Here is an 18,179-nt window from a genome sequence, read left to right on the forward strand (position 1 = left end):
CTAATCGTATATACTCTCAAAACTACATTTTTAAGCACATTATTGTCAATACGTACAATGCTTTTATCGATATTTGACATTTGTAATTCTACCATTAGGTAACCCTATTACTATATTACACTGATTGTAATAACCGCACTGAATTACTATCGGTTATTATTATAGAAATTCGGTGGTTATAACAGCTCAATAAAGATTGAGAATAATGCACAAATTAGGATGATATTATCGTTTTAATATTTTATACAATATAATATTTAGACTCGAAATTGTGGCAATTAAAATTGTGTAGAAACTAGAATCTTACTGTACGGGTGGTACAGGTATGTTACACGTAATAGTTTGTTGAACATTAGCCAAACCACGTAGACGATGGTCGATGGATAAAATAGAAAGTTGATGAAGTCATATAAGTTTACAGTTTACCCAGAGACGTATTTAGGGGGGGCTTGGGCCCCGGGCGGTAAATTTTGGGAGTATTTTTGTATATGTAATACGGTAGGTCATTTGGGTGATAAAAAAAAGTAATGATACTAATAAAACTATTATTGTGGTTTTCATTTGTCACGAAACATGCATTGTTAATACCAGGACATAGAAAAGTATATTGTAGTTTGAGAATTGAGATACACAGAATAGATGAAACCAGAATGGAAACTGATAAGATATTACATGAGCTCTTATGGCGACCCAAAAATATTTTGAGGTGACACTGAACTTGATGGTCATCAAACTTTTATAATAAAACATTTTTGGTAATTATAGATAGACTTAATGGAGAACTGAGAAAACGAATAACTGCTTATGAACAAGTATGTGAAAATTTTGATTTTTTAATATTATTGATTTGACACCATCTGAAGTTTATGAAAATGCTGAAAATTTACAAAAGTATTACCACAACGAACTTGCCTCTAAATTTGCAAATGAATGTGTCCATTTTAGAGATGTTTTTATTAACATTACCAAGTGATAATTTACCTAATAATATACTTAAAATGTACTCTCTGATCATAAAAAATAACTATCAAGTTTTGTATCCATATGTAAAAATTGCGTTACGAATTTTTCTTTCTTGTATCTAACTGTTCTGCTGAGAAATTTTTTTCAGACTTAAAAAGGGTCAAGTCCTATTTGCGATCAACAACTACAGACGAGAGGCTAAATTCTTTGGCTGTTTTAACCATAGAGTCAGATTTAACAAAGAAGTTAGATTATGACGATATCATTGATAAAGCCAATGAAAAAGCTCGGCGTAAACAATTTTAATTTTAACATATTTAATATTCTTATACCTATGGGGCATTTTATACATTAAGGGATTTTTTTTTAAATGTTGTCACACTATTACATTTAGGTTTTTTGTATATACCTATTATAATTATGTAATATGTGCTTCAATAAATTTATTTATTTATGTATACCTAATATACCTTTCAGATTATGAGTGTAGCGAAGAATGCATTGGTTTCGCTATCATGTGTCTTTTTTTACAAATACACCTATTGCTGAAGAAATTTAGGTTGGGAAAGCGCGTTTTTTTTCTTACCTGGGGCGCAAAATTCCTAAGTACGTCTCCGAGTTCACCCACTAAACAGAGCGTCCAAAAAGAGTGTATAAACCAAGCAGGGTTTATAATAAAAATCAGTAAGTATACCGTGGACCGTGGTTACTGGACATGCTTGCTGAACATAATATTATGGAATTCGACAAGAGTTATAAATGTTGTGTATAATATTATAACATAATATTATCTGTAGTATTATGATAATATTATTTGATGGGTGTACGAGATTACAAGAGGCGTGCCGGTTCTTTCCGGCTGGCCTTGGTGGTTGGTCGGGACTTTTGTATCTAATAGGTATCTGTTACACAGCGAAACATTACACGGTACACCGCACACGTATACATATATTTCATACCAAACTATAGACCGGCTGGTTCACAGTTAACTGTTTAGTTTAGTTTGTGGCCCGACTGTCGGCTTTGAAGAACAAAATAATATCATCGACGGGTACTATTTATAATTATTTCACTCCTTCGCGATAAACGTAAGTATCCAAAATATATTGCTTTGGACAATAATTCCATTGCACTGTTATTATTATACACAAATAGAAATAATTATGTACTTATTCTCTATGTAATGTAGTCGAAAATCGTAAGGAAAATGACTTATAAACTGACATACTTCAACGTAACTGCACTGGCCGAACCCATCAGATTTCTGTTATCTTATTTGAACACCGATTTTGAAGATTACCGTTTCGATCGTGAATTATGGCCCACTATCAAGCCAAGTAAAAAACCACTACTCGAGTCAAACGATAATTTTATTAATGATTTAACATGGTATTGGTTTAGCCATGCCGTTTGGTAAGGTCCCAGTTCTGGAGATTGATGGGAAAACATTGAATCAGTCCACCGCAATCACTCGTTATTTGGCCAAAAAAGCAGGATTAACAGGAAGTGACGATTGGGAAGCTTTGCTTATTGATATTGCTGTTGACAATGTTCATGATTTCAGACAAGGTGACGACATGGGATTTACCAATATTTATGACGTTAAATATTGTGTATAACATAGTTTATTTTTTATAGCACTTGCTGGTTACTTTTACGATGCCAATGAAGAATCGAAGAAGCTAAAATATGAACCACTCTTGAAAGAAACAATTCCGTTTTACATGGACAAGTTTGAGAGCATTGTTGCAGAAAATAAAGGATACTTTGTGAATGGGAAGGTATAGACTAATTATTATTTTTATGTATTACACGATTATCACCCAAAAATTCCTATTAGTCACTAGATATAAAATAAAAGCATTTAGGGAGTGGAAATATTATTTTGCCTAAAACTTCAATATTACATTTGTTTTTAGCTTATAACTTTTTTTTTTTAAAAGTGCAGTTTAATTTTTAAATTATTAAATATGAATTTTTGATGTATTAACATATATTATGTAATCCTTGAGAGGCAGGCGCCGAGGCCTGAGGGAGATACGGTGGTAGTGTAATAACGCACGGTCACCAGTTTGAACCTCGGCCACTGGTAGTTTGTTTTTCCAGCAAATGACTGTGGTGGGAGAAGCCACTTGTCTCTTAGAAAAAGCGTTTGGTCGGCGGCTAGCTGTAAAACCCCCAACACTACCAAATCTATAAAGCTCCGATTGATTGGACTAATAGACATAAAACATAAAAAAAAATATTTATTTAACCCTTAACTATTAACATGTAATATCAAGTGTATTTTTAAAAAATATCATTTTTGAGATGCTTTTAATTACTAGGATTAATTACTTGGTAACGGGCGCTCTGTTTGCTGGGTGAGCAACCAACCGGTGAAAAGGAGCCGCCAGCCCGCTCTGCGGTGATAGACTGACAACCCGTCCCAGACAGCGAATTCATCTAGTTACCATCTCATGATGGCAACATTGGGCCTTCATGGCCTGTTAAGCTCGCATGATGATGATTTTAATTACTTAGTAGTGTTCCAAATTTTAAAAAATTTGGGTTTATTGATAAACTTTATATTATCAGCCATGTGTTAAAATTTAAAGGAATGCCATGCCATACAACAAACAGTTATTAGTTATATAATAAAAACACGTCCTAATTTACGGTTAAATTGAATGAGCCTATTATAGATTATTAGTATTAAACTATTACATGATCCCAAGGAAATCATTGACCCGTATACCAGTGAAATTATTATTTCTTAAATAGTTTAAAAAATGAACAAGTATAATTCTATTAATATATTATGGTTTTTATTTTTCAGTTAACTTGGGCTGACTTGTTTTTTGTAGCAGTTTTGGACTATTTAAACTATATGGCAGGTATTGACTTGTTAGATGGCCGTCCACAACTACAAGCCCTTAAAGCAACAGTTGTTGCCATTCCGCAAATAAAAGCTTGGATAGCAAAACGTCCAGTAACTCCTTGAACTCATTCTTCTTTGACATCAAAGAAATCAAATTTAATATAAAGCAGTATTTAATAACTGAAGACTATTTGCATTAAGCACAATATTTTATACATATATATGTATATTTTATGCATTTCATGGTATTATTATTATTATTTTCATCATACACTTTTATATAATATAGTTATTTTAAATAAAACAAATTTAAACATATTATGGTTTCATAATACATTATATGATGTCCAATAGTAGTAAACATAATTAGGTAACAATAGTAGGAATCAATCACTAAATAGGAATTATATAACAGGCAGAAATACAAATTATTGACTAACTAATACTTTCTTAATAAAATTCTTGTTTTGATAAAAATAAAATATTACATAGCTAAGTATTAAAAATCTTTTGGTCATAGTAATTTGTAGAACAAATCATTTCATCCAGTAGTGTAGGGGTACGATATACGCTGTATGTAATCACCTCCCATATAAGATGTGTACGCAAATAGAATACATGATTTTTGTTACGAGTATACGCATACATAGAAAAGTGGGAAGTGAGTACACAGAGGTTAAGTGATTGTTAAGTTGATTGTCCGTTATAGATGTCCCACAGAGTAATTTTGTTGTCTTTGCAAGCAACAGCAAGCATATATTTGGTTTTCCAAAATGTAACCAATGATTTAGAGTATGTAATATCTAAAACACCACTAGAATGTGAATCCAAAATAGCCAATAGTTTCATAGATTTCCAAGAAAATAATTTTACTGTAGAATCCCAACATGCGGCCGCAACGATTTTGTCATCTGGTCTTAGACGGAGAACACTAACACCGGGGTTAGTAATTTGCACACTCTTTTTACAACTTATTTTACTGTCTGCAATATGGAATGTATTTATAGTATCAGAACTTCCAGCACAAACTCCTTTAGCTAAACTACTGTCTACATCCAATGCCATCAAGCATTCCGTATCGGGAAAATCAGATGTTTCAACAATAGAGTTTTCACACCAAATAATGACTTTACATGACTCATAAGCGCAAAAAATATAGTCTTTTATAGTTTTGATAGTCATTAAATCACCTAAATTTTTATCATCTGGATTGTAAGTTTTCATTATTTCATAAGATTCAGTTGAATAACAATTCAATATAGATTTTTCTTTTAGTGATTTACATAGTATTAATTCAGTCTTGTATAAAGAAAATTTACAAAATCCTAGTACTTGGGTGTGAAGGATATGGTGAATTGAGAGTTTAAACTGATCCATTGTCCAAAATCTTATTTCACCAAATTTGTTTTGAGACACCAATTGGTTCTTTTTTATAAGAATCTCTAAATTCATGATGCTTTGATTACCAGCATTAGTTTTAATTTCTTGACGGTTAGTCTAAAAATGCAATTCAATACATGAATTAGTAGAGGGTAACATATTATTATATAATAATAGAGTACATGTATAGATGAAAAAAACAAATGTAATCGCTGTCAAGGATGCTATGATAATCTGAAAAATAAACTAACTACCAAAAAAGTGTCCTAATCACTGAACTAATAATAATTATACATCATTGTTCAACCTTAAAATTAAGATTTTCCAACAAATTGCCTATACGATATAACCAACGCCTTAATAAGTAGTGGTATGAAGTATTCTTATAGCAAAAATGATAAAGGTTTTATTAGGTAAGGCAAATTTTTTAAATTACATCTCGAATCTAACAAAAAAATTGTAAACAGATATTTATTAAAAAAAAACTAAGCTACAATGGTTAAACATTACCTCTAAGTTCCAAGAATGTATTTCTCCAGTTTGGGTACCAACATACAGTAATTGTTTAGCTGTATGGAAAACCACACAGTTTGGTACATATTTATCACATTTAAATGTGTAAACGGGAGTTGGTGTATTATGTTTTGACATTTTGTGCTAGTTTAACTCAAGACATAGAGAGAAACATCCGATTCGCTGTTTATTATAGGTCCCTTTAAATCCGAAATAAATGTTAAATATGATTGACAATAATTAATTTGAAATCTTCGTTAACCCAATTCACCCTCGATTTACCTTTTGTATGAATTATCCTGATCATAATTACATTTCAATAAATCCATGAAATAAGTAATAACTATATAACACTGAAATGTGTAATAATACATTTTTCTTATCGAAATATTATTAATGATAATTAATAACAATACAATTTGATAGCAAAATACGTTACAAAAATAAGCGTGTACGTTTACGGTATGTGTATAGATAAACTAGATTGCTAACTGTAGTTACTGTACATGCCACCAACAGAGAAGATTGAAGCAGCCACTTTTCGCCATCTTGGTAGGAATTAGAACCTTATCACGCGAGAATAATATATGTTTATAACAATCACATATATAATATTGATATAATAATATATACAGATATATATTATATGAATTGATAACACAAATAAATCCCACCAGAATGGCGGACCGTCAGCTTCAATTCTTATCACTAGTTAGCAATCTAGTTTATTATACATATATATCTGCATACAATACAGTGTATTTTTTATCTCGATGCACAGAATGGGCACTGATAAGAAATTACACGGGCTCGTATGGGAGTATGGTAATTTGGGCTCAACTACACTCAGTGTAACCATCGAATCAAGGAAAAAAACAATTTTTATAAAATCCTTTTTTACTGTACAATAGTTTTATCTGGCGGTTGATTTTAACTCTATATGTATTATCTACAGACTATATAGTTATTTTACGATACCCGCATAGCAAAAAAATTAAATTAAATTAACAAGCTAATTAATTATATATAAACTATTCTGTGGTTCTATCTCAACTTTACACAGTTGTTGTTTAGGAGACTATTTTAACGTTTGATTACATTTATTTTATCCTTTCACTGAATCGATTTTATTAATTTTTATGTCATTAAATCCAGAACGTCATAAAGTGGGTATAATGAGCTAATAATTTTTTTCAATAAAACTTAAATTAATGTTATGAAAAATAAAAAAAAATTTCTGATGAAAAACAAAAAGGTTCTCGGGAATCGGAATAGAACTTTCTGTTAGCTACATTTTAATGTAAATAAAATAGTGTACTTTGTACAATAGATAAAACCTTTTGACTACAAACTTAAAAAATATATTATTGTATCGTTTGTAAAACAATGTCAACAAGGTGCCTTTTTTTCTCTATTTCATTGACTATCAAATAGGGTTATCCAATTAATCAAATTATTGGGGTACATAGAAATTATAGTTTTTCTGTATCTTCCTAATTATTAAAGCCCCTGGATACCGACCGTTTTTTTCAGCCAAAACACATCATTTTTTGTCCATCGCACAGGCCGAACCATTGATCCGATAATCAATCTAAAAACAGATATGAATTCGTCATGAAGTTTACTTGAGATCGGTCAGAGCACATTTTTTAATTTTAACCCTTTCCAAATTTGATTTTAAAATTTAAAATTTTATAAAAATGTTCAAACGTGTTTTATGCGTAGAAGGAATAAGATATCAAAAAAGTACGCTGACCGAACTCAAGTATACTTCATGACGAATTCAAATCTGTTTTCAGATTACTTATCGGATCACTGGTTCAGCCTGTGCGATGGACAAGAAATGTACTATTATATTAACTAAAATGGCTTTTACTCATAGACAAAATGATTTAAATTAAAAATAATACCATGAAGTTCATATAAGTTAACCGGTAAATTAATTAACATGGTCGAAATTTAATAAAACCACTTTTTTCTTAAATATTGCCTATACAAAACTCCTTTAAAATGGTCGGTATCCAAGGGCCCTAATATGCCAGTTTAAATAACTTTAATTACAAATTTTACATTATTCCCCAACACCATTTTTGAAAAAACTGACTTTAGAACCCTTAGTTTCCAAGCCCCGCGAAGCGGTTATTTCTTATTCGTATTACACATTAAAAAAAGTAATAATTAACTTACCTTTTCAATTAATTAGTTGTTTTTACTACACAATACCTCAGAATTAGCAGAAACTAATTACGCAATAAGCATGGTATAAGAGCAATATTTAACGAAAATCAATTTACCAAACACATATGTATAGTTTTATTCCAAAACGATGACTCTATAATGACAACATCGGACGATCCTTTGAGAACTACATAATAATTCATGTGTAAATACTAAATATTATATTTAATATACCTACATAAATTAATATTTATACATCAATTCAACATTCTTCTTCTTCTTTACGTTCAAAATTGTTTATATACTAAAGTTTAACTGTTATAATGTATAGGTAAGTCATATTAATTAAAATTTTGTGATATTAGTTTTATTAGTTCGGAATTGGCACATTCGAGTTATAAACATGATACCTAATGTAGGTTTAGCAAGCTGGAAAAAGTAATTAATATAGTTGAGCCCTTTAACATAAGACAACAAAACATATGTCACCAAAAACAAAGAGACCTTTCTGCCGGACCCTGTATTATCAGATGTTTTTGATGTTTTCCATAGCGCTACCAATTTTTGAAATTTGAACAATAACATCTATATAATTAGCTAACTTTTTAAAGAAAAATTGTCAGATCATTTTGTTTGGTAGATAACCAAATTTAAATAATTTTTAGGTATTCACTCTTTAACCATTTAATATTCTGTTTTTGAATTTTTTTAAAAATTAAATAATGTCTAATATTGTAAAATGTATTATATAACACAATGTAATGGTATACCTAATTAGTAATTACTGATTAGTGATTACACAGGTGACAGGAATGATATTTTAACACGTATGTTACTTTTTTATACTTATAAATATCTTATAAAGATAACCACATTTTTTTATTTACCAATATTAGTGAAATACAAACATTTTTATTTATACATTACATATAAATGATATAAACAAAAAATCTTTTAAACACCTCAACCTCAATGTATTACAAAAATAAAATCGTGTTATTGTTAAAGGTAAAGTGCTCCAAAACAGTTATTTACAAGTGTTCAAAAAAAAAAAAAAAATGTTACCTAGAATAACATTTTTTTACAGGGAAAAACAAATTAGTTCTTTGATTCTGAATCAGCAACTTCATTATCAGCTTTAAGCTTGCTCAATCGACCCATACCTGGCCTATATATTTCTATAGCTGGACGGTCTTTATTTCTAATACGACGATCAATTTTGGATTCATGTCGTCGGTTGTCTACACGTTTATTAATAGCAGATTTTTTATCTACATCAGATCTGTTTTGTTTTGTACATTCAATATCTTTAGTTTCACCATGATTTTGTTCATCTCGATGTTTGTTATACCTGGACGTTCCAATGTTTTTATTTTCAAAGTATTCATTTTTTAATGTTGAGGTTTTCTTTTTAGATTCATATTCACTTTTATCTTTATAGTATTCATGATTTTTATCAGCTCTTGTAAAAACATCTTCTTTTAAATCATCATCAATGTTTTTTTTAAATTCATTTAATTTTGAAATACTTTTCACATTAAATTCAATTTTTTTCACTTCCTCTCCTTTAGGATTAAACTCATTTTTCTTATGGTGACAATCTTCAGTACTCTTTTTTTTATCTTCTTCATCACACGCGTTTTCTCTATGACTTTTAATAATTTTTCTGAAAAACAACAATTAAATCCTCTTAACATATTATAATAAGCATACATTTTTTTTTAATGTTAAATTTTTACTTGGTGTCTTTTAATGGTTTTTCATCAATTATTTTTTTACTGACTATGATGGGCTTCACAATCGGTTTCTGTTTAATTACAATTTCACGTTCCTCTTTTTTAATTCGTCGAATTTCTTCTTTTTCTTTTTTCTTACTAAAAACTTTTTTACGTCGTTCATCTCTATGACTAACACGTAATCGTTGCCGATCATTTTGTTTAGCCAAATATTCTAATAATGGTGTACTTAAATCTTGCTCTTCAGATTTATCTAAAAAATGTAAAATTGAATAAAATAAATGTATTTTACTAAAAAAAATTTCTGGGTTGCACAAAAAAATTAAATATATTTATGATTTGTTCAAATGTATTACACCAATCATGGGCCAATCGGATGTTTGATTAACAACCAAATATCAGTCAATTTTACGTTTGTACAACCTGAGAATAGGTATAGAAAAAAGCGGCTATATTATAATTGGTTAAAAGTTTAAAAATCAATACCATACCTTCAACAGATTCAAAAAAGTGTTGTGTAGTTTTCAGAGTAGTGTCAATGGTCTTTTGCTCAAAGTTATGTTTAAATTCCAAAAAAACTGGATTTTCATGTATTTTACCCCAGTTTGGATCTTTATCCAGTTTTTTTTTAGGAACTCTCTGATATGGAGCCAATTCAACAATTGCAGGGTATTCATCACCTTTGTATCATTAAGTATATAGGTAATTAGTGTACATATTAGTAGATGTTTTAATATTAAAGGAAAGTATTATAGGTTAAATACATATTTTTTAACTAACCCGTATCATCCACAAAAACATAGCCATCAAATTTATCTGTAAACATATACATATCTTCTTCTTTCAAAAAATTAATATAAACTCTTGAATGATGAAAAGGTGTGGCTTGCAGATCACCGGGTACAAAATAAATATAGTTATTTTCAGGTAGAGGAGAAACTTCATTTAGAAACCGTTCTTCCGTCATGGATGGAGGTAATCTTCTTACTACCACCTAAAGCAAACATAATAGTAGTTTAGTAAATATGTCAATAAGTGAATTGTCAAATTAAAACTAGGTATATAAATAGTTTTTGGGATTTTATCGGGAGGGTCAATGAACATTACATGGGCTTTACGTGTAGCTTTTAAATACCGAAATAAATAATATTATGTAGGTATTTTTTTCTAATATGATCATATTGCTTTGCTTATGTTTTTGTGATATTGAGTATAGTCTTACGAGTTGGTAGTAAGTAAATGTATACAAAATGGGCAAATTAGAACATAATCAAAACATTTCCAAGCCGTACCTAATATTTTACATTATCATCAAAATATTGATTATCACACATGTTCAAAACTAAGAGTGGAATTAGAATTAAACATAGTATTATCATTTACCTCTGTCATTAATATAATAAAAAATTTTAATGTAAAAAAGTATTACTTTTTTCTCAATAGATCTGCGATCTTCTTTTGATTTTTGTTTTTCTAGCGATTTAAACAGAGAAAGTAAAAATTCATCTACTTTTTCCGGTCCTTTCATGGCTTTGTTGCTTTCTGTAATTTTTAGATTCAAACACTATTTCATACTTATAGGTATAATATAATAGACTAATACACAATTCGATATGTTACCTTTCAACATTTTTGAAACATCTCAAAAACTCAATTATGATAAAGATATTTCCTTCTTTTTAGAGTATACGAATTATCACTTAATAATAATTATTTTTATGTATTTCAACAAAAACTTTACATACGATTTACTTAATAGTTCGATATTCTAACGATTGTGTTATTAATTATAACATTACTCACAACAATAGTGCGAACAGGCCTAACTGCGAACTCCGAATCCTTGCTGTGTAGTGTGTATAGTACTTTCTGATAACACTTCACTGATTTCTGGTTGGAGGATAAAATTCGAAGATAGTGTTATCATTTTTGATTATCAGTGTTCTGTACCATAATATTATTGTCTATAGTATGCAGTCCAGCATAATAAAAATAAAAATGTCACGAACTATAGAAAACGTAGTACAAAAACATTATTGTGATTTGTGTTATTGAATAATTGAAATTCCATTATCGTTTATTGTTTTGTATGTTTAACGGTTTCTATATAGTTGTGTGTATTTAATTCTATAGTATATAGAGAAAAATGTTATGTTAGTCATAACTGAATTATTAAAATAATAACATTAATTGTACACAATATGTTTGGATATTAGTATTTCCTATAACACAGTAAGTACAGGAAAACGCCCATATTGTATTGTTTAGATGATTTTAATATATTTTTCTACGTATAATTTAAGCTGATTTCTATTGACTATTATGGCACTTAAACAAGATTTATATCATGATTACCTGTACTCGATCAACCCGATTGCCCAAAGGATTGGTAAAGACGTAGATGCCACTAAAGAAGCATACCAAATGTTTTGGGACAAACTAAGTACAGAGGAACAAAATAAAATTCTTGAAGAATCAATTATTAGTCCTGAAACAGTTTTAAAGTATTCCAAATACAAAATATCCGACGTAAGTACCCTTATGGAAATTGGATTGTTATATAATTGTTTATATTGTTTAAATGTTCAAAATAATTATACTCAACTTGAAAATGTAATTCAATTAAATTTTTAGTTAATGGATATAAATATAGGAACAAATACTCTTTAGTATTGAATATTATATTATTATAAACTATTTAGTATCAATATTGTATTGAAAAACAATAGAATTTTCTTAAGTATTATAGCTTTAAATTAGTAAATCGTAACTTATAAAACAACTCCCTTGCCGGCTTCGGGAGCCGACTCGAGTCACTTTGGGACTATTCGTTGGATAGTGGCTCACGCCCTCAAGAGGAAAAAATAGCTTGTCTAAGGGACTAAACTAAACTAATCTACCGCTCTAGAAGCGTCAGTGACCTAACGTGACCAAACCTAACCTAGCCTGACATAGCCTCGCGTCGCAGACAAAGGTACAGTGTGGCGTGGGTGTGGCTGTAGCCCTCTGCCGCCCGCAGGCTCAGTCATCGCCTATTGTTATACATGCGGAAATATGTAAATTTCAAGTAGCTATAACTTTGGAAAAAAAGGTGCCCGGTAAAGTGCATTTATGCTAAAATTTACTTAACCAAACACATTTTTTTCTTAAAAGTTATAACATTTTTTATGCTGATTATGGATTTTAAGTAAAAAATCAGTAGGCACTTTTTATTAAGTGTTAGAGCTACTTTGGGTATTACCTTTGCTTAAGTGCATAAGTATAGTTAATTGTTTAATTTTATAGATGATAATTAGGTTAATTTGTGATTTCCACATTTCAACTGTCTTATAGTATTAATTTTTGTTTAACAGGGCAAAGTATCTGAAGGATATTTTTCATGGTTCACCCGCAGCCAGTTAGATTTATGCAAACATGTAGACAGTGTTCAAGAAAACTTTTTTGCCAATGAATGTAAGAATGTGATAGTTAAGAGAACAGGAAAAGAACAGCAGCAAGATAATAAAATTTTTAATAAGATCAAATCAAATGTACTGTTCAAGTCATTGATGCCATCTGAAAATAAAACTAAAGATAAACTTTCCAAGATTGATAGAACAAAGCCTAAAGGTCCTCCACCACCTCCTCCTCTTTCGCAAGTTGCTAAAGGAAAAGTTGAAGTGATATCATCAAAAGAAGAGGATGAAGACGATGAGAATATACCTAAGACTGGATTTGATTTTCTAGATAATTGGTAAAAATTGAATGACAAAATTCTATTAATTTAATAATAATATTATGGTTGATACTTGTACTAACTTCAGAATCCCGCCAATTTATTATATTTTACCTGATAGATATTTAAATTATTTTATTTCTATTTTTCAATTATAATATTATACTCAAATATTTAGTAGGTTAGATTGGTTTAATTATTTAAGTAATCAAATGCTATTATAACTATTTCTGTTTTTATTTTTTATTTGTAAAAATAATTAAATGTTCTTCACTGGTTGTATAAAATTAAAAAATTGTTTGATCGTGTATACAAATATTTGTGAAAGACTCAAGATAAATGATATAGTAATATTCACCAAGTGAATCATCATTTTTATTATAATATAATAAATAATTTAATTGGAATGTCTTAGTACCATTTTTTTTAGCCTATTATAAAACGTTTGTCTCAACTATTGCATATGTAAATATTACAATTTACATTATGTTTTAGGCTTTAGCACAGAATATTATTATTTTATGGTTTTAATAATTACAACATTATATTATCTTTTAATAATTTTTATTTTTTCTGTGTTCACAAGAGCATATAGGTAGTTTTTTGCTACAGAATTTATTTGCATACAACAATTTAACTTAAGACTAGAAAATTATTATGAGAAACTATAACAATAATACAAATCATCTTGTTCAATATGTTTTTATTTAAAAAAAATAACAGTTTTATAAGCATTTTACTTTTATTAGTTGCCTTAAAAAGGGACCTCGCAACTGATAAAAGTGCATTTATAAAGGCGCATTATATATTTTTTCACTAAAACTTTACTTGAGGCTAAAATTTTTAAACATATATTAACACGGGAAAGGGGATCTATTATTATATATTTTTTTTTAATCTCTATAACGTATACAGGTTTTTAGTTTGTACAAAAATATGTCTTTCTATTTCCAACTATCCAATTTCAATTTTAAAATATAATGTTAATTCCTTATCATCTCTTATGGTTGGTTGTGTCAACTACTTTTTCTTATTGTTTTCATTTTTAATTTTTTTTTAACTATTGTAAAATAAAAACAGCTTAAAGCCGATACGTCAGCACAGAAAGGATGGTAAGGAATTAAATTTTTTTTCAGAATTGAAATCGGGTATAGTGAAACCTGGTTTGATGGAAATGCTAAGTCTTCTTGTATCTAATTTTATTAGTAGGCCCTTAATTATTTCATCTGAATCTACATTGTTTGACAAACTTTCATCAATACTCATCATAAAACTTTTTAATCATTTTTGCGACAAGGTACTTCACAAGTATGATTTCACATATCGCCGCCATTATGACTAAAGTGACCACGCGTAAAAACATGTATAAATGACTTATTTTGATGAAATAAATGATTTAATCATGTTTTTGCACTTGGTTATTTTTACCACATAGTTACTATTGGCATGAGGCCAACGATGTATTAGTTTGAGCTCAAAGCTTACTTGTGTAAACAGTATGAATTAACTTGTAACATATGTTGAGGGCAGAATAGGTATAGAGCGTAGGTATATAAATTGTACTTCATTAAGAAATTGAAGACAGAAACTACACAATATTGGTCAAGTGTGGGGACATAATGAAAAATAATAATAATAATTCATAATTTCAGTAATACCTACTTGGTCATTTAATTGTGTATTATAATAAAAAAATTAGTGGAACAGTGGGATCACCAAGAAATTTTGAAGAGGGTCCTCAGGAAAATTTCCACTTTCCCTAAGGGTTACGCTCCTGCATGCTTGTAACTGTAAAACAATTAGGTAAAAAAACATTACCATTGGGTAATTCTTTAGCTCTAACCTCAAGAATTTGAGTTTTGTCCCAAAAAAAATAAAATATTCTTATATTTTTATAAATAAAATATTTTATAATCTAAATCTATGATATGGAAAATATTAATACAGAATTGTGTTACAAAAAAAAAGAAAGATTGTTAATTAGTCATTCAATTAATAATTCCTTATAGACTACTATATTAAAAGGATTTAACAAATTACAAAAATTACAAAATAAAAAAAATAATTTTTGTTTTGTTGCTGTGTATTTTTGGTTGCTTTTTAATCCCTTCTAAGTTACATATTTAAATTGTATTTCATCATTATTATTTTATTGAATTCCTTGACGTTACATTAGAACATATATATTAGGATAATAAAAATACATAATTTAATGTGTTCCACATTTTTAAGACTTTAAAGTATCATAAACAAAAATAAATTAAGAGAAGGGGCTCACAAATTGACTAGTATCAAATATATTTATAGTTTTATGTATAATAAAAGTAATAAGTCAACGTAATTCTTAAAAGAATTGTAGATAATGCTAATTGCCCAAGTGGACATTGTAGATTAATGCATGTAATATATAAATATATGAACAGTTAAAAGCTAACTCATTAACTTTCTAGCCATTTTTTATCCACCAACAACAAATACATTACATTTTTTTTTTTTTTAATAATTACTTTAACGGACTACTATGCCACATGAAATACCTAAAACTAGACCAATAGCATAACATGTTAGAAATACATGAATCTCTTCAAAAACAAATTCGTCCTCATCGCGAGATATACGATTAAACCAACGTTTTGCTTTTTTTTCTTTCTTCCGTAAAATATCCTCAGCTTTGTCGAGTTTTTGATCGACATAACGGCCAACCTGAAATTGGTCCATATTTCATATCATGACTTTTTTTTTATCATAGTAGCTGATAGTTACTACCAAGTATGGTTTTTAAATAAAAAGGAATGCCATTAACTATGTACTATTTTTATACTTTATAACTTTAATTTATATTAAAAATTAACTAATACCTATTTTATTACATTAAAAAAAAAAATTATAAAATTAAATTAGTACAAGTGAATTTATATAGTCTTCATATTAAATAGGTAAAAGTTTGTTATATGTGCAACAGAATCTTTAGACGCGTTGGATATCATTTATGAGTAGCCAATACCAAGGAAGAAACCACCAGTAAATCCAGCAGCCATAATGGAATTGTTTTCTACAATGTTTTTAACCTAGAAGATAATGTGTACATTGAAAATATATGTTATTAATACAATAACATTAATGGCATAATTTTTTGTGATTTTATAAGATATAAAGGTATTTCAAAATTTTAAATGTTGAAAATATTTGCAATTATTATATCATACTTTGTTCATCAATCCTTTTTTCTTATCCGCGGTACTATCCTCGACTTTTTCTGCTATTTTTTCCACACCTCTTGTTAGTTTATCCCAATTGATTTTAACATAACCACTTGAATTGGCCAGTTGCAATGCTATAATGCCACTACCAAGAGTAAATGCGGCAGCTTTACCCAACTTCATCATGACAAAACCAGTCAACCTACTCATTATAAATAAATAATATAAAATACATGTTCTGTACCATAAATTACAATTTACTTGCCATCCTGATGCCGAACCAAAGATCAGTTGTCTAGTAGCAGATTTTTCGCCTACATCCTTAATAATTTTTTCCAACAATGATTTCGCTTCATCGGCTGTTTTTTCTAAATCAAAATCTTGGGACGGTCCATCATCTTTTTTGTTTACAGCTGAGGGTGCCATTATTTTAGCGTTTCTTTCCACTGTATAATTGTAACTATCCACAATTATTACATTTCAATTATTTTTTAAATATTACAGAACTAAATAACGAAATAAATGTGCAAAAGTAGCATTAGTGTTTACTCACCCAAATGATATAGGCTCCTATTAACAAGGAAAATATTAAATAAATTTTGAAACTATAATATTATTAGTTTGAAATCAAGTACGGTATTTTTATTTATTAATTCCGCAAGAAAATAAATATTAAATGACAATGAAATTTAAAATGAACTCAAGTGAACAGTGACTCAACATTCAACAAAGTACATTGTACGCAGTACGATGTAAATAAATTGTAACAATAAAATATTATAATCATTTGTGTTGGGTAAAAAACCATCAATAACTTAATCCCATCAGAATGGCCAACCCGTTATCGCAATTATATTACAACTGACAAGACGTGACAATATTAACTTCTAACACAGTGGATTTATGGTCAGGCAACAATATATAAGGGACAGGAAATTTTGATATTTCTTTTTAAATATTAAAATTAATTTATGGGTGTAAACATTGTTCTGCCCTCAATAGCGAAAATCATAAAATCTACCTCTGTTTAACATGGTAAATTATCAATTATTATAGAGTACACACTGTCTGATATGAGATAATATCCCTAATCCCTTATTTAATATTCGAATTCGGATATCGGTATACTCATTTCTCAATTCTCATCAAAATCGTAAATTAACAATACGTTTTTGCACATAATGTGAATATTATTACAAGTACTTGAGACTATAAATGTATTTAACATACTTTAAATGGTCATCAAAATGTAATTCACTATGTTGCATAGACTCGATTTTCGAATTTTGAATTATACTACAATGAATATTCTGTTTTCATGGTTATTGGCCAATTTACACCGTTTTAGGTATCTATAGAACAGGCCATATAATAGGTATTACACATTTATAAATTGAGTGTTGCTTTATGTGCGTCTTAAATTTGTATTAGTTCCCTAAAATATGGTTCTATTTTTTCACATTTATAGGCACACACGAACATAATTCGTAAATTAATATTTACAATATGGTTTCTACGCCATGATAACTAACGTAAGACATTGGAGCTTAACTTTAATAGTTATTTTAAGCAATTAGCTTTAAAAATAATTGTAATCTGATGCCCATTTAATAAATTGGGTATTATAATTTTTT

General features: G+C 28.9%; 5 protein-coding genes across 9 annotated transcripts; 2 read left to right on the forward strand and 3 right to left on the reverse strand.

Annotated features, from left to right (window-relative positions):
• Nucleotides 1-1,850: 1,850 nt before the first annotated feature.
• Nucleotides 1,851-4,141, forward strand: LOC126845546 (glutathione S-transferase-like). Its single transcript, XM_050584227.1, has 5 exons — nucleotides 1,851-2,051; nucleotides 2,153-2,300; nucleotides 2,365-2,532; nucleotides 2,602-2,744; nucleotides 3,782-4,141. The coding sequence occupies exons 2-5, from the start codon at nucleotides 2,171-2,173 to the stop codon at nucleotides 3,944-3,946; spliced, it is 606 nt and encodes a 201-aa protein (XP_050440184.1). The 5' UTR covers nucleotides 1,851-2,051; nucleotides 2,153-2,170; the 3' UTR covers nucleotides 3,947-4,141.
• LOC126845545 (guanine nucleotide-binding protein subunit beta-like protein 1) lies at nucleotides 4,054-7,922 on the reverse strand. Of its 3 annotated transcripts, XM_050584225.1 has the most exons (4): nucleotides 7,904-7,922; nucleotides 5,999-6,069; nucleotides 5,714-5,916; nucleotides 4,055-5,320 (listed from the first exon to the last, which is right to left on the reverse strand). In XM_050584225.1, exons 3-4 carry the CDS (start codon nucleotides 5,852-5,854, stop codon nucleotides 4,511-4,513), a joined length of 951 nt encoding a protein of 316 aa, XP_050440182.1. In that variant the 5' UTR covers nucleotides 5,855-5,916; nucleotides 5,999-6,069; nucleotides 7,904-7,922; the 3' UTR covers nucleotides 4,055-4,510. The 3 variants fall into 3 exon arrangements, with proteins under 3 accessions (XP_050440181.1, XP_050440182.1, XP_050440180.1); XM_050584223.1 differs by lacking the exon at nucleotides 7,904-7,922 and having other exon boundaries at nucleotides 5,999-6,922; XM_050584224.1 differs by lacking the exon at nucleotides 7,904-7,922 and having other exon boundaries at nucleotides 4,054-5,320; nucleotides 5,714-6,925.
• A 918-nt stretch (nucleotides 7,923-8,840) lies between these two features.
• Nucleotides 8,841-11,487, reverse strand: LOC126845823 (regulator of nonsense transcripts 3A). The gene is made up of 6 exons (XM_050584753.1): nucleotides 11,251-11,487; nucleotides 11,060-11,172; nucleotides 10,411-10,624; nucleotides 10,122-10,310; nucleotides 9,634-9,883; nucleotides 8,841-9,560 (listed from the first exon to the last, which is right to left on the reverse strand). Exons 1-6 carry the CDS (start codon nucleotides 11,258-11,260, stop codon nucleotides 8,993-8,995), a joined length of 1,344 nt encoding a protein of 447 aa, XP_050440710.1. The 5' UTR covers nucleotides 11,261-11,487; the 3' UTR covers nucleotides 8,841-8,992.
• A 111-nt stretch (nucleotides 11,488-11,598) lies between these two features.
• On the forward strand, nucleotides 11,599-13,641 carry LOC126845824 (uncharacterized). The gene is made up of 3 exons (XM_050584754.1): nucleotides 11,599-11,862; nucleotides 11,934-12,159; nucleotides 12,984-13,641. Exons 2-3 carry the CDS (start codon nucleotides 11,953-11,955, stop codon nucleotides 13,365-13,367), a joined length of 591 nt encoding a protein of 196 aa, XP_050440711.1. The 5' UTR covers nucleotides 11,599-11,862; nucleotides 11,934-11,952; the 3' UTR covers nucleotides 13,368-13,641.
• Nucleotides 13,642-15,355: 1,714 nt separating this feature from the next.
• LOC126845613 (FUN14 domain-containing protein 2-like) lies at nucleotides 15,356-17,314 on the reverse strand. 3 transcript variants are annotated; one of them, XM_050584373.1, is made up of 4 exons: nucleotides 17,099-17,314; nucleotides 16,811-16,991; nucleotides 16,552-16,747; nucleotides 15,356-16,048 (listed from the first exon to the last, which is right to left on the reverse strand). In XM_050584373.1, the coding sequence occupies exons 2-4, from the start codon at nucleotides 16,969-16,971 to the stop codon at nucleotides 15,854-15,856; spliced, it is 552 nt and encodes a 183-aa protein (XP_050440330.1). In that variant the 5' UTR covers nucleotides 16,972-16,991; nucleotides 17,099-17,314; the 3' UTR covers nucleotides 15,356-15,853. The 3 variants fall into 3 exon arrangements, with proteins under 3 accessions (XP_050440330.1, XP_050440329.1, XP_050440331.1); XM_050584372.1 differs by having other exon boundaries at nucleotides 15,362-16,048; nucleotides 16,811-17,005; nucleotides 17,099-17,313; XM_050584374.1 differs by lacking the exon at nucleotides 15,356-16,048 and adding an exon at nucleotides 16,238-16,413 and having other exon boundaries at nucleotides 16,811-17,005; nucleotides 17,099-17,310.
• Nucleotides 17,315-18,179: the final 865 nt, after the last annotated feature.

Source organism: Adelges cooleyi, unplaced genomic scaffold (genome assembly GCF_023614345.1).
Source record: "Adelges cooleyi isolate 19-005CV unplaced genomic scaffold, UGA_ACOO_1.1 ACOO_flye_CR_arks_rails_tigmint_CR_PRNA_8, whole genome shotgun sequence".
NCBI classification, from domain to species: domain Eukaryota; kingdom Metazoa; phylum Arthropoda; class Insecta; order Hemiptera; family Adelgidae; genus Adelges; species Adelges cooleyi.

Coding starts and splice junctions, on each gene's coding strand:
- LOC126845546 (XM_050584227.1), top strand. CDS start 2,171: ATGACTTATAAACTGACATACTTCAACGTAACTGCACTGGCCGAACCC. Junction 2,301..2,364: donor ATGGCCCACTATCAAGCCAA/GTAAAAAACCAC, acceptor GTATTGGTTTAG/CCATGCCGTTTGGTAAGGTC. Junction 2,533..2,601: donor TGTTCATGATTTCAGACAAG/GTGACGACATGG, acceptor TATTTTTTATAG/CACTTGCTGGTTACTTTTAC.
- LOC126845545 (XM_050584224.1), bottom strand. CDS start 5,854: ATGTCAAAACATAATACACCAACTCCCGTTTACACATTTAAATGTGAT. Junction 5,321..5,713: donor TACATTCTTGGAACTTAGAG/GTAATGTTTAAC, acceptor TTGCATTTTTAG/ACTAACCGTCAAGAAATTAA.
- LOC126845823 (XM_050584753.1), bottom strand. Junction 10,625..11,059: donor GCAGATCTATTGAGAAAAAA/GTAATACTTTTT, acceptor TGTTTGCTTTAG/GTGGTAGTAAGAAGATTACC. Junction 9,561..9,633: donor AAACCATTAAAAGACACCAA/GTAAAAATTTAA, acceptor GTTGTTTTTCAG/AAAAATTATTAAAAGTCATA.
- LOC126845824 (XM_050584754.1), top strand. CDS start 11,953: ATGGCACTTAAACAAGATTTATATCATGATTACCTGTACTCGATCAAC. Junction 12,160..12,983: donor CCAAATACAAAATATCCGAC/GTAAGTACCCTT, acceptor TTTGTTTAACAG/GGCAAAGTATCTGAAGGATA.
- LOC126845613 (XM_050584373.1), bottom strand. CDS start 16,971: ATGGCACCCTCAGCTGTAAACAAAAAAGATGATGGACCGTCCCAAGAT. Junction 16,748..16,810: donor TTTGGTTCGGCATCAGGATG/GCAAGTAAATTG, acceptor TATAATGAGTAG/GTTGACTGGTTTTGTCATGA. Junction 16,049..16,551: donor AAAAAGGATTGATGAACAAA/GTATGATATAAT, acceptor GACCAATTTCAG/GTTGGCCGTTATGTCGATCA.